Below are 13,715 nucleotides of genomic sequence, written 5' to 3'. Positions count from 1 at the left end.
GGTGGGGAGGGAGTATCGTTCTATAAGGGTAATATCACAGTATGTTAACATTTTTATTTAATATGATCAGATCATTAACAGTGAATCAATGTATGCACATTAAGGCTGTAACTAACATAGTTCATGTCTCTTGGATTTTTGTGAACAGGCTCCCGAGGTTATTATGTCTCAACATTATGATGCTAAGGCAGATTTATGGAGCATAGGAACAGTGATCTATCAATGCCTAGTTGGAAAACCACCTTTTCAGGTAGCCTGACTTTTTTTTTAATGTCCTTGGTTCTAGCATCTTCAAATTTTGCAGTTGCCTTTGATTTATAAAATAAGGAATACTTTGGAAGCAGTAGGTTTTAGGCTTCTCTGCCACTTACTTGACATTGTTAGAGTTAAAGCTGTGGGAAGCCAAGGTGTTTGCTCTTCCTTTCTTTGTGCTTGCCCTTTATAGTAAGACTGGCATGAAGTCTGTTGGATGTTTTCCAGGATAGTGGAGTAGAGTCAGGGCTAGCAGTTTATGATGAATGGTAACCAAAGCTCTTCCTGCTTGGTTTGGGGGTTGTGGAATCCAGATGAGTTAGGGGCACAGAAACCTTGTCTCCAACTCTCCATTCCTGGCACTCTGTGGGTAAGAGGGGGAATATTGAAATTCTGTGTCTGTCTTCCTCATCTTTTCCTATTAAGAGGCTGGCCTTCAGAGGATATGCCAGTATCTCAAGTTTATATTGTCAAGCAATAATTTATAGTTTTATTAATTTTTTAACCTGAAAATTATAATAGAGTGAAATTATTTGCCCAGCACGGCACAAAAAGAAATCAGTAATGCAGTCAAGCTAGTTTCTTTGCATTCCCAGTGTGGTTTGTATGTAGAGACAGATTCACTGATCCCAGCTCCTCTTCCTGTAACAGTGCTGCTGTTGTGGAGGGACAATACTGGCAATAGACTTGTTTTCTTCCTTTAGTCCCTTGAAGGTCATAAGGTAAAGCACACCTACATTATACACAATAATGATGGACTTATTGGGTAGGCCAGGTAACGTAACCTCCAGAATAGCAGCTTTTCTGCTTTAGGCTCCTTTGAGTGCCTAGTGTCAGAAAAGTTATATTGTACAAAGATACTCAGAATTTGCACACTATCTCAGAGGTTTTTTTTTTTTCCATTTTTTATTAGGTATTTAACTCATTTACATTTCCAATGCTATACCAAAAGTCCCCCATATCCACCCACCCCCTATCTCAGAGGTTTTATAAGTCTTATGCCCAGCAATCCATTTGTCCATGGCACTCAGCGTCAGCATCCATGTATATTCTGTAGTAGGAACACGAATGTTAATCATGATTTGGAAGTTTTGCTCCTCTCTGTATGGAAAGTTAACTTTTCTTTTTCTTAAATAGGCTAATAGTCCTCAGGACCTAAGGATGTTTTATGAAAAAAACAGGAGCTTAATGCCTAGGTATGTAATTAAATTTTACTTAAATTACACTAGGTTTTACTTTAATTTTTTATTTATGTTTATTTAGATAAGAGTCTTACTCTGTAGCCTATTTAGACTCAAGCCCACAATCCTCCTACTTTACCTTTAAGTGAAATTACAGGAGTATAGCCATCATTCCTGTCTGGTCTGGGTTTACTATTTGTGAATGTAGTGGATTTTTTTTTTATTTGAATGCCATGTTTTGTGCATTTCTCTTAATGAGTTTTAATTTATAGAAATGTTGTAATAGGGAATTAGAAAGGTGCTAACACACCATAAATACCTAGATAGTACTGTATCATATGTTATTTATTTTTAAAATGTAAATTTAAGAGAAGGCATCACAGAATATTCATATGTATATATTTATGCATATATGCATATATGTATGTATGTATGTATAACTTGTGGAGGCAAACAGACGCAGGTTCATAAAACAGAAAGTTAATTCCTACCTTGACTGTGGACATTGTGTAGCAACAATAAGAGTTATTGTGTATTTTTCCAAAAATGTTCTTTGTGGGAGTTCATTATACATGCTTGAGAGAGAAAGTGTGTGTGTATACGTACAGTTTAAGATAAATTACATTTTGAGTAGTATTTTCTTTCTTTTCTTTTCTTTCCTCTTCTTCTTCTTTTTAGATTGGCTCTTGCTGGGTAGCTCAGGCTTTCAGAGTGACCTCAATTCAGCCTCCTGAATGCCAAAATTATAGACATGTATTTCCATGCCTGGCTTTTTAAAAAATTCTATATTTTAAATGTTATACAGTGTGTTTATCCTTTTTGGTAGCTACATAAAGTCTTATAAAACTAGATGTTCTATTTTATTTAAATTCTTTTGTTCCTTTTTTTTTGCCTACTACAGACAGCTTTAGTGACATATGTGATCATACCACACTTACTTTTTTTTTTAAGAATTTTGTTGAAAATATAATTGTTGGACTGACAGACAGGTGTACTTTCTTTTTCCTGTTTGATGCTAAAGTGTGACGAGAATACCTTTCCTCATAAAGGAAAGAAGACCAATTAACCTTTTTTTTTTTTGGTTTTTCGAGACAGGGTTGCTCTGTGTAGCCCTGGCTGTCCTGGAACTCACTCTGTAGACCAGGCTGGCCTCAAACTCAGAAATCCGCCTGCCTCTGCCTCCCAAGTGCTGGGATTAAAGGCGTGCGCCTACACTGCCTGGCCCAATTAACTTTTTATTTTATATTTTTCTATTTATTAATGAGGTTGGCTCACTTTTATTTGTCCTAATATCTTTTACTAGTTAGTAGTTCATGGCATGTATATTATTGTTCCTCATTTTTCAGTTGTTTTCCTATTTTAATACTGGCTTTTAAAATTATTCCATGTCAATTGCATTTATAATTAAGCTTTGCTCATTTCTAGACAGGACTGGAGGAGGTTTTTTCTTGAGAGAATTTTATACCAGCTGTTAATACAAGCTGTGTTAAACTTCAGGCTCTATCTTGTAGCAAATGAACATGTGTAAACAACAGTGTTCAACATGTGCAGGGTGCTGTGCTGGTAGTTATCACTCGAAGGCATGAAGCTTTATCAGGTCTTGTTGTTATAGATGGAATATTTGTGAAAGTGTATATAACATTTTTTATTTATCAGAATGAAGGCAAAAGTAATGTTGTTAAATACATATAAACTCATTACTTACATTGTCTTTTACTTCAGTATTCCCAGAGAAACATCACCTTACTTGGCTAATCTCCTTTTGGGTTTGCTTCAGAGAAATCAAAAGGATAGAATGGACTTTGGTAAGTAATAATGTCAAGCTTTGTGTATCTTCTAATTTTATATTTGCTGAAAAGTTTATATAGATTGCTTTTGATTTATCCATTTTGCTTTTGTTTGTCTTTTTGTTTGTTTTTGTTTTTGTTAAATTTTGTTTTGTGGGACAGTATTTCCCTGTGTAGCCCTGACTGTTCCTGGAACCCCCTCTGTAGACCAAGCTGGCCTTGAACTCATAGAGATCCACCTGCTTCAGCCTTAGGAGTGCTGGGATTAAAGGTGTGTGGCCACCATCACCCAGCTTGTTTGTCTCTTTTTCTTTCATTATTTTAATAAATGTTCATCAAGTGCTTATTATGAGCAGGAATGTGGGATAGAATAGTAAGGAGAATCTGTGCTCTCAAATGACAGTCCAGAGGAGGAGAGAGAGACACTGAATGATTTAAAACTGTAATTGTGTGTTGTGTTAGAAAGTGCCAGGGACTGTGCAAAAATAGGACACAATATGGAGTAGGGAACTAAAATTTAAATAAGGTAGTCCACTGTCACACGAACAAAGAATAGATAAACCTGAAGCATGTGGTGTGGCTGGGGGCAGGGATTTTAGGCAGAGGGAAAAATCTATGGGGAAGCTTTGAGCTGGGAGCACGAATGGAAGCTTGAGATCCAGTGAGGAGGCCACTCGAAGACAGAGTGTGGTGGAAGTCATTAGAAGACAGAGTGTGGTGGAAGTCATTAGAAGACAGAGTGTGGTGGAAGTCATTAGAAGGCTCTGATGCTTTTAGAAAGTACTGGTCTGGCTATTTCTTTAGAACAGACAATATGCTAGGAAAGTCAAAAGCTGGCTGTTGATTCACTTGAGAGTAGAATGTAGCTTAAGTTGGGGTAATAGAAGTAAAGAATGAAGTAGTGGAGATCTTGGACCTTTCTAGAGGTAGGGATTTCAGTGTTCACTAATAGTTTGTTAAGAAACAGACTAAAGTAGACTCCATGGGTTTTGACCTGAGCAGCTGGAAGGGTGACCTGTCAGTTACAGCAATAGGAAAACTATGGATAGAGAGAACTGTGGGGACCAGAAGAGGAGCTGGAATTAGACATGTTACATTTACAATATTGATGAGATAGCTAATGCAGATAGATGTCAGAGAACGCTAACGTCAGGAGAGAGCTAAGCTAAGGATAAATCGAGGAGATGTTAGCCAGTGGGTGATATTTATTAATCATGGCATTTTCTAATTACTACTTGAATTCTTAAAATGTATTAGTTATTTTCTTAATGGTTGCTTTGGGATTATAATGGGTTTCTTATTACATTTACTTTGTATAGATGGTAGTTGAATTTCACCAAATATAAAAAATTTCTGTTGTAATTCCATTTCATCTTCTGAATGTGCTAAAATTGTCACAGAGTACATCTAGGTTATTTAAACACAAAGCAGTGTATTAACTATTGTGTTATGTACTCATATCTTTTTTAGAAGGGTTGAAAGAAGAAAAATATATAGAGTTAATATTAACATATATTTACCATTTCTGATGTTCATATGGACTGAAGTTGCTCTTTTATATCTGTTTTTTTGCTCTGATGTATTTCTCTTTGCCTCTTTTGTGACCTCATTGGTTAATTTACCTAGTAGTCGATATCTTTTACTTGTGAGTCTTAGCCTTTAATGGCTAAGACATTTCTCCAGCCTTAAAATTTCTTTTTTAAAGGTTGTGTTCTCATGTTCTATTACAGAAGCATTTTTCAGCCATCCTTTCCTTGAGCAAGTTCCAGTTAAAAAATGTAAGTTCACATTTTTACATATTTTACTTACAGAGAGTATGCAAGCTAAAAGATAAAAAATAAGATTTTGAAACACAAAATTAATTTTAATGTGTTTCTCAGAAATTCCGTAAATATTCCCTACGTACCTATGATTGTATTGGTACAGCAGCAGTACTTCTTTCTATACCCAAATTGAAAAATGTCTACTAGCTGCTGCATTTTTATTTAAAAAATTTTAAGTCATTTTTATGCTGTGTGAGAGTGTGTGTTAGTGTGTGTGTGTACACATACAGAGGACAACTTGTAAGAGTCAATTCTTTCCTTCTGCCATATGAGTCCTGGTGATGGAACTCAGAATGTCAGGTGTGGTGGCAAGCACCTTTGCTTACAAAGTCATCACTCCAGCCCAACTATTGCATTTCTGGTTAACTTTTAATTTTTTAAGTTAAAATTTAAAAGTATTTATCTTTGTAATTTTTAAGTATGTCTTTGCGTCTGTGTGTGGATAGGAATGCAGGTGCCCAGGGAATCCAAAGGAAAGGGTTGGATCCCTTGGAACTGGAGTGACAGGTGGTTATGGGGCAGTTGATGTGGGCCCTGGGGACCATACTTAACCCTCTTAACTGCTCTTGCATTTTACTTTGTGTGTGTGTGTGTGTGTGTCCGTGCATATGCACACATGTGGAAGTTAAAGCACAGCTTGGTTCACTCTTTTACCATATGGGTCCAGGGGTTGCACTCAGGTGGTCAGGTTTGGCTGCACCTTTACCTGCTGAGCAATCTTCCGAGTCATTTTTCTTTTTTCCTCCCCCATCCCCAACAGGGTTTCTCCTTGTAGTCCAGGCTGTTTTGGAACTTGCTCTGTAGACCAGGATGGCCTCAAACTCAGAGGTCTGCCTGCCTCTGCTATCTTGAGTGCCGGGATTGAAGGTGTGCGCCGCCATCCAGCTCTTTTTTTCTTTCTTAAATATTTTGTTGCATTTTTTTTGTTCTATCTATGGAAGCATTAATGAATAGATAAATGCAATTTTTTTTGGTTAAAACTAGGTTGGTGTTTTGACGGCTTGTACTGTTAGACAGATCTTACAACCCACTATAGAGAGACAGTTCTTTTACTGTTTTTCTTCCCTAGCTTGCCCAGTCCCAGTGCCTGTGTATTCTGGCCCTGTCCCTGGAAGCTCCTGCAGCAGCTCACCATCTTGTCGCTTTGCTTCTCCACCAGTAAGTCGGGTTTTATTAAAATGATTTTAGAGTTAGGGCTTTTGTTGTTCTAGTGGGTGTGTTTACTATGCAGCTGAGGTCTAGGGGAAAGGGCATCAGAGTTGGGTCAAATTGTCCTGACTTTGGCTTTTTGCTCTCTTAGCTGTGTAATTTCGGCAAGTTTCTCTAGGACCCCCTCTTTTTTTTTTTAAGATTTATTTATTGATTTTATGTATGTGAGTACAGTTGCTGCCTTCAGACACACCAGAACAGGGCATCAGATCCTATTAAAGATGGTTGTGAGCCACCATGTGGTTGCTGGGAACTGAACTCAGGTCCTCTGGAAGAACAGTCAATGCTCTTAACCGCTGAGCCATCTCTCCAGCCCCGACCCTTTTTTTTTAAACAGAGATTATTACTACCACCTTCTTGTGCCATGTGGGAATTTAGTGATCCACGAAAACAAAGAATCTAGGGGTGGATAAATGGTGACTAATTAATTACTGTACACTGTAAAGGTTCAGATTCCATAAGGTTTGAGGAGTGGGGGAATAGCCTTGGAGCTGAGTGTTACTGGCTTCACTGTGAAGTTTATATGCCTCAGTACAGGGGAACGCCAGGGCCAAGAAGTGGGAGTGGGTGGGTAGGGGAGTGGGGGGAGGGTATAGGGGACTTTTGGGATAGCATTAGAAATGTAAATGAGGAAAATACCTAATTAAAAAAAAAAGATGCCTGGAAGAAGTGTAAAGAAGGAAGAGTTTATTTTTGCTCACAGTTTAAGGGGGGTACAGTTCATCCTGATGGAAAGATATGATGGCAAGAATTGTCTAAGACTGTGGCAGCAAGAAAGAATTTGCTTACAGTTCAGGAAGCAGAGACAGCCTTGTGACAAGCTATAGCCTATAAGGCTACCCCTATGACCTACAATGTCAGCTAGGCCACGTCTCCAAAAGGTTCCACAACCTCCCAGATGTTGAAACATTAGCCAGTGGGGGACATTTTACATTCAAACCATAACATTCTATCATAGGCTTATGGTTATCTCTTAATGCAAAATGTACTCCACCCAATTTAAAAGTCCCTGTTGTCTTAATGTTCAAACACTATCCTAAAGTCAAAAGTTTTTAAGACTCAGGTGAGCCCCTGTGAAATGGAAAAAAAAAAAAGTTTGGTGCTTCCAACCTATAATGGTCCCTTTCAGAAAGGAACATAAATATGGAGGAAATGGGGGCCAAAGTGAGGCTGGAACTTTCCAGACAAATGTCAGACCCTACCTATACTTCCATCTCTTCATCTAGGGTTCATGGTGGTGTCATCTGGGCTTAGTCTCAGATGTTATCATTAGAACTTTACCTTAAAGGCTTCATTCACAGCCACTAACCTCCACGGAGGGAAGCTGACCTATGTATTGCCTGGGCCTCAGCAGCTTCTTAAACCTTTCCACAAACCTCCTTATCCTATTCACTCTTTATGTGCATGCCTGAAAAACCAGCACCGTGTGGGCAATGCCAACTCCAGTATAGTTGTCCCCTTAGACCAAAGCTGGAGTGGCCTCTGAGTGTCCTACTAGCTGAACCTGGGAAAATGTTCCCTAGAAGACCCTCCTGGAATGGGACATCTAAGAGACTCTCTCTCTCTCTCTCTCTCTCTCTCTCTCTCTCTCTCTCTCTCTCTCTCTCTCTCGTTCAGTTGCCGTTTTAATGGAGCTTTTTAACAGTTTGTGTTGTCACCCTGTATAGCTTTTCACAACAGTTTGTGTGGTCACCCTGTGTAGCTTTTCACAACAGTTTGTGTGGTCACCCTGTGTAGCTTTTCACAACAGTTTGTGTGGTCACCCTGTGTAGCTTTTCACAACAGTTTGTGTGGTTACCCTGTGTAGCTTTTCACAACAGTTTGTGTGGTCACCCTGTGTAGCTTTTCACAACAGTTTGTGTGGTCACATGGTGTAGCTTTTCACAACAGTTTGTGTTGTCACACTGTGTAGCTTTTCAACAGTTTGTGTGGTCACCCTGTGTAGCTTTTCACAACAGTTTGTGTGGTCACACTGTGTAGCTTTTCAACAGTTTGTGTGGTCACCCTGTGTAGCTTTTTACAACAGTTTGTGTGGTCACACTGTGTAGCTTTTTAACAGTTTGTGTGGTCACACAGTGTAGCTTTTCACAACAGTTTGTGTGGTCACACTGTGTAGCTTTTCACAACAGTTTGTGTGGACACACTGTGTAGCTTTTCAACAGTTTGTGTAGACACACTGTGTAGCTTTTCACAACAGTTTGTGTGGACACACTGTGTAGCTTTTCACAACAGTTTGTGTGGTCACACTGTGTAGCTTTCCCTGCTGCCTTTCTTACTTTCCAAGTTCAGAATGTGTGAGGTAAGGAATTGGAGGAAGTGAAGACTGATGATTTCAGGAAACATCCTTACAAGTAAGGAGGGCTGGCTGCAGCCCATATACAGTGCTTGGCATGCATGCGTGAGGCCCTCAGTTCTATCCCTACTCCTGCAAAATCAAAATTAAAAATAAAGAAACGTGATTAAAAAAATAAAAACCAAAAATCTGGGCATAGTAGTGCACAACTTTAGTCACATAACTCAGGAGAAAGAGGCAGGCTGATCTCTGTGAGTTTGAGGTTAGCCTGGTCTACATAGTGAGTTCCAGGACAGACAGAGCTACACATTGAGACCTGTCAAGAAAAGAAAAGAAAAGAAAAGAAAAGAAAAGAAAAGAAAAGAAAAGAAAAGAAAAGAAGAAAAATTTAAAAAGAAGAGGTAGTAATCAGAGATTTGCGATGGAAAAGAAAGGAAGGAAGGAAAGAAGGAAGGAAGGGAGGAAAGGGAGGGAGGGAGGGATCAAGGGAGGGAGGGAGGAAAGGAAGGAAGGAAGGAAGGAGTTTATGTAAAAGCCAGAATATAGAGAGGGTACAATTTTGGGACCTGATCTACGTTGTCAGAACCTAGGAAATGGAATATAGAGCAGCTTTGGATGCAAGAGAAGTAACAAGCTTTGAACAAGACAAGAAAGGAAAGCAAGGTGGTTGTGGATGCAGGAGCTTTTGAATAGCAGGGAAAGAAATTAGAATTTAAGTCACTGGCAAGAAATTACGGAGCAGCCGGGTGTGGTGGTGCACACCTTTAATCCCAGCACTTGGGAGGCAGAGGCAGGCAAATTTCTGAGTTCGAGGCCAGCCTGGTCTACAGAGTGAGTTCCAAGACAGCCAGGGCTACACAGAGAAACCCTGTCTCGAAAAACCAAAAAAAAAAAAAAGAAAGAAAAAAGAAATTACGGAGCAAGGCTCTTGGGTCACATTTCAGTTTCATTACATGAAACTGATCCTCTGAGCTTTTATGTTTTGGTTTATCTAGTTGTGAAATGGAATCCTGAATATAACTAGAATTAGAGCTGAACAGAACAGTCAATGACTGTAATGTTAGTCCTCCATTTCCCTCACTTTATTATCTCCATAGTGTTCACAAGAGTGGCAGAGGGATTTCTCCTTCTGTATGTGAAACACACAAAAAGACATACATGGGACTGTTTGCCACAGGTTCCAGCAAGAGGTCTGGTTTCAGAAAAACAAGGTGAGAGAGCTAGAGAGAGGGTTCAGAGTAAGAGCACTTGCTCTCCCAGAGGATCTGCACTAGTCAGCACCCATGCTGGGTAGCTTACTACAACTGCCTGTAACTCTAACTCCAGAGGATCTTACACCCTCTTTTGGCTTCTGTAAGGATTTACATGTACACAGTGTGCACACATAGACACGCATACACATAAATCAAAATAAATAAATTTTTAAAGAGCAAGACCAGGGTCAGTGGCACATGCCTTTAATTTCTGTACTTGAGAGGTATAGGCAGAGGCAGATGGACCTCAGTAAGTTTGAGGCCAGCCTTGTCTGCATAGTTAGTTCCAGGACAGCTGGTGAATGACTCTTGATGAACAACATCAGTCTTGATACACATGCATTGCACATACCTTCACACATGCCCAGATGTGCACACACATACACATATAAACAGATGTGGTAAAGTGCTTCTGAGACTTATTTCATTTTAAGTGATATTTAAAGACTCAGGAAAAGCGAATTGGGGGTTTAAGGCCTGGATTTAAAGAGCATGATGTAGGGCTTTTTGTTTTATTTTTTTCTGAAATACCAATTTAAATAGGATCATAGAGACTAACACAACTTATAAAATCGATTGTTTTAGAACCATTAATCAAGGCATTTCAGTAGAGTTATCACCAGTCTCTGAGCTTGTCAAATGCCAAAAGATACATAGCAGCTTATGCCTAAGTTGTTGTTTAAATGTAATTGTATACTTCTCTTCCTTTCTTATCCTATCTGCCACAAACAACCACCTCTTTCTTTTCCTTTTCTTTTTCTTTTTCTTTTTCTTTTTCTTTTTCTTTTTCTTTCTTTTTCTTCTTCCTCCTCCTCCTCCTCCTTCTTCTTTTTTTTTTTTTTTTTGCTTTTGGTTTTTCGAGGCAGGGTTTCTCTGTGTAGCCCTGGCTGTCCTGGCACTCACTCTGTAGACCAGGCTGGCCTCGAACTCAGAAATTTGCCTGCCTCTGCCTCCCAAGTGCTGGGATTAAAGGCGTGCACAACCATTGCCCAGCCTACCTCTTCCTTTTAATAACAAAAACAAAAGAAACACATCCATACTTGTAAGGTTGTTTAAATCTTTCTGTGAGCGTAAACTTTGTAGTCTAACAGACATTACCCATATTACATGTCTGTTCTTTTACATAACATGTTTTTTTGCTTTTCTGTGTGCAATGTTTTCTTCAGTCTGTCTAAAACTTTTAATGCATAGTATGGGATTAAAGTCACTAGACATTATATATTTAGTCGTTAAGTAAATGATTACTTAGTATTACATTGCAAGGCCATGAGCTGGGACTGGGGGATGTCTCAATAATTAAAAAAAAAAAAAAAAAAACTTAGCTTCTCCAAAGTTTCAGGTGGGGTGGATATGTACATGTGATAAATACTATGTTTCTAAGAGTCATTCTGGTAGTGTTTCAGAAGTTTTTCTATAAACATTTTAAACTGCTTTTCTAAAAGAAAAATCTTCAGAAAAGATTTTATGTGTGTGTAAAACCTTAGATGGGCGTTTATTCCCATTTTTATAAAAGAAATATTCTTTAGACTATTCTGACTTGTATTTGATTATTAGGACATTTTTAATTTTATGTTGTTAATTTTAGTCCCTTCCAGATATGCAGCATATTCAGGAAGAAAACTTATCCTCCCCACCGTTGGGTCCTCCCAACTATCTACAGGTGTCCAAAGACTCTGCGAGTAATAGTAGCAAGAACTCTTCTTGTGACACGGATGACTTTGTTTTGGTTCCACACAACATCTCGTCAGACCACTCATGTGAGAATCTTTTCTACTTGTACACATTATAGTTTTTAATTTACTAAATTTAAACTTCAATGTTACAACTGGTTGTGCAGGGAACCTTTATTTAGTTGTTTTGAATTCTTAGAATTATATACCTACTTTTCTAAAATATGTTTAGTGATTTTCTCTAACATAGTATTTTTGAATTCTGAATGTAATGAAAATGATTAAAGAAATAATCTCACATTATGTTCATATAGAAAGAAATCAAAAATGAGCAGAATAAGCAAGTAACTTTAAAGGGATGATGTAAAGGAAGAACCTGTTAGAGAAAAAAAATCTACTAGTCAGAGGAGTCTCTTTCTTTTGGTGTGAGAGGCTTCTCCCCATGTAGACATCAGACTGTCCTTTCCCTGTGTCAGCCTCTTGAGTCCTGGGATTATTATGGGTGTGCACCACCATACCTACCTTCAGATCTGTAGGGAGTAAGTTTGGGAGGGAATCCAGGTTGAGTGAACTTAGCCAGGGCTATGTAGAATGGTGAAGAGTACCAGAAAAGCCAGAGAAAGGAGACAGGCAGAACTATTGACGGGGAAACAACCTTGCTGTGGTTGTAAAGGGAAGAGGCTGAGGAGAGCTAGAGCTTTGGTCCTGCTGTGTGCAGGACAGGTTGGTGCAGGTCTGCTCAGTTGCCTGTTACCCACTCAGTTTACTAGGTGCATCTCCCAGGCCCAAGGCTTGTGTTTGTGTTTGTCAGGTCATAGTTCCCAGCCTGAACAACTGAAAAGAACAGGAAAGCACAGAACCTTGCAAGTGTGTGTTCTCTTAGAATCAGTGCTGTAAAACCAGGGAGTTGACCTGTAAATATCACCCTGTAGTGCATGGTCTTATCTCATTATTAGAAATAATACAACTTTTGAAGTTATAAAATAGTTCAAACAAAATATTACAGCAGAAACTCAAATCACCCACCATGGCATGCATATACCAGTATTTTCCTGTATTTTATTTTAAACTAATTTTCTAAAGATAGGAAAATACAAGTACATATAAAGTTCTTTGGCTCTTCTTAGTCCTTTGGATCTGTATTCGTCCTATAAATATTTTGATCCTTCAGACTGTATATGGATTCATAGAAAACATAGTAGTTTTGTCTTTTTTCTGTTGAAGTAAATGTTATAGAGTGCTTATTTCGATAGCTTTTTGTTTTGGACTTAGACGCATGTCTAGTCATAGACTAGTTCTTCTTCTTTGGTTTTGTTTTGTTGTTTGGTTTTTCAAGACAGGATTTCTCTATATGGTCTTGGTTTTCCTGGAACTTGCTCTGTAGACCAGACTGGCCTCCAACTCAAAGAGATCTACCTGCCTCTGTCTGGCTCCCTTGTACTGAGATTAAAGGCTTGTGCTGCTAGTACCCAGCTATGACTAGTTCATTTTAATGCTTCAGTTTTACAGTAAAACTAAAGCCCAGTTTGCCCATTTCCCTACTGATTTACACTAGATTAAGCATTTTCAGTATTGAAAATTTATTATATGTGTCTGAGTACAGGTGCCAGAGTTTTTTTCAAAGTGGGTACCTTTTAAAATGTGAGTGTCGGATTTGTCTCTGAATTATCAGTGTCAAGAAGTTGTGCCTGTGATCTTTGTTGTGCTGCCAATGGTATAATGATATTTTCTTTTCACAATTTAATTTTTTTCATATGTAACTTTACCTGCAATTATTTTGTAGATCAAAAAGTGTGTGTGCCTACATTCCTAGAGATCAAAACAATAATAATTTCATTTTCCTTCTTCTATCTTATGGGTCTGGAGGATTGGACCCAGGTCATCAGTGTTAGCAGCAGACACAGTTAAAAATCTTAATTGGTATAAAGCCGGGCGTGGTGGCGCACGCCTTTAATCCCAGCACTCGGGAGGCAGAGGCAGGCGGATTTCTGAGTTTGAGGCCAGCCTGGTCTACAAAGTGAGTTCCAGGACAGCCAGGGCTACACAGAGAAACCCTGTCTTGAAAAAAAAAAAATCTTAATTGGTATAAGCTGACATGGTGACACACGCCTTCAGTCCCTTTCAAACACTTTACACTCTGTTATTTTTTTAAATGATTCTTATTTCATGTGTGTGAATGTTCTGACTGCACGTATATGTATGTACCACGTATACGTCTGGTACCCACAGAAGCAAGAAAAGGGCACT

General features: G+C 38.7%; 1 protein-coding gene across 4 annotated transcripts in view; it reads left to right on the top strand.

Moving 5' to 3' along the window:
• The window catches only part of Ulk2 (unc-51 like kinase 2), a 79,737-nt gene that overhangs the window by 24,495 nt on the left and 41,527 nt on the right, over window positions 1-13,715 (top strand). For all 4 annotated transcript variants that reach the window (NM_013881.4, XM_030246066.1, XM_006533508.4 and 1 more), the window contains exons 8-13: window positions 149-250; window positions 1,390-1,448; window positions 3,156-3,238; window positions 4,951-4,998; window positions 6,113-6,201; window positions 11,384-11,555. In NM_013881.4, the coding sequence (NP_038909.3) occupies window positions 149-250; window positions 1,390-1,448; window positions 3,156-3,238; window positions 4,951-4,998; window positions 6,113-6,201; window positions 11,384-11,555 (553 nt within the window). The remainder of the gene's footprint in view (window positions 1-148; window positions 251-1,389; window positions 1,449-3,155; window positions 3,239-4,950; window positions 4,999-6,112; window positions 6,202-11,383; window positions 11,556-13,715) is intronic.

This window comes from Mus musculus, chromosome 11, assembly GCF_000001635.26.
Source record: "Mus musculus strain C57BL/6J chromosome 11, GRCm38.p6 C57BL/6J".
Classification (NCBI taxonomy): domain Eukaryota; kingdom Metazoa; phylum Chordata; class Mammalia; order Rodentia; family Muridae; genus Mus; species Mus musculus.
Note: the sequence above shows the minus strand (reverse complement) of the source record. Positions and strands in the feature narration are given on the sequence as shown.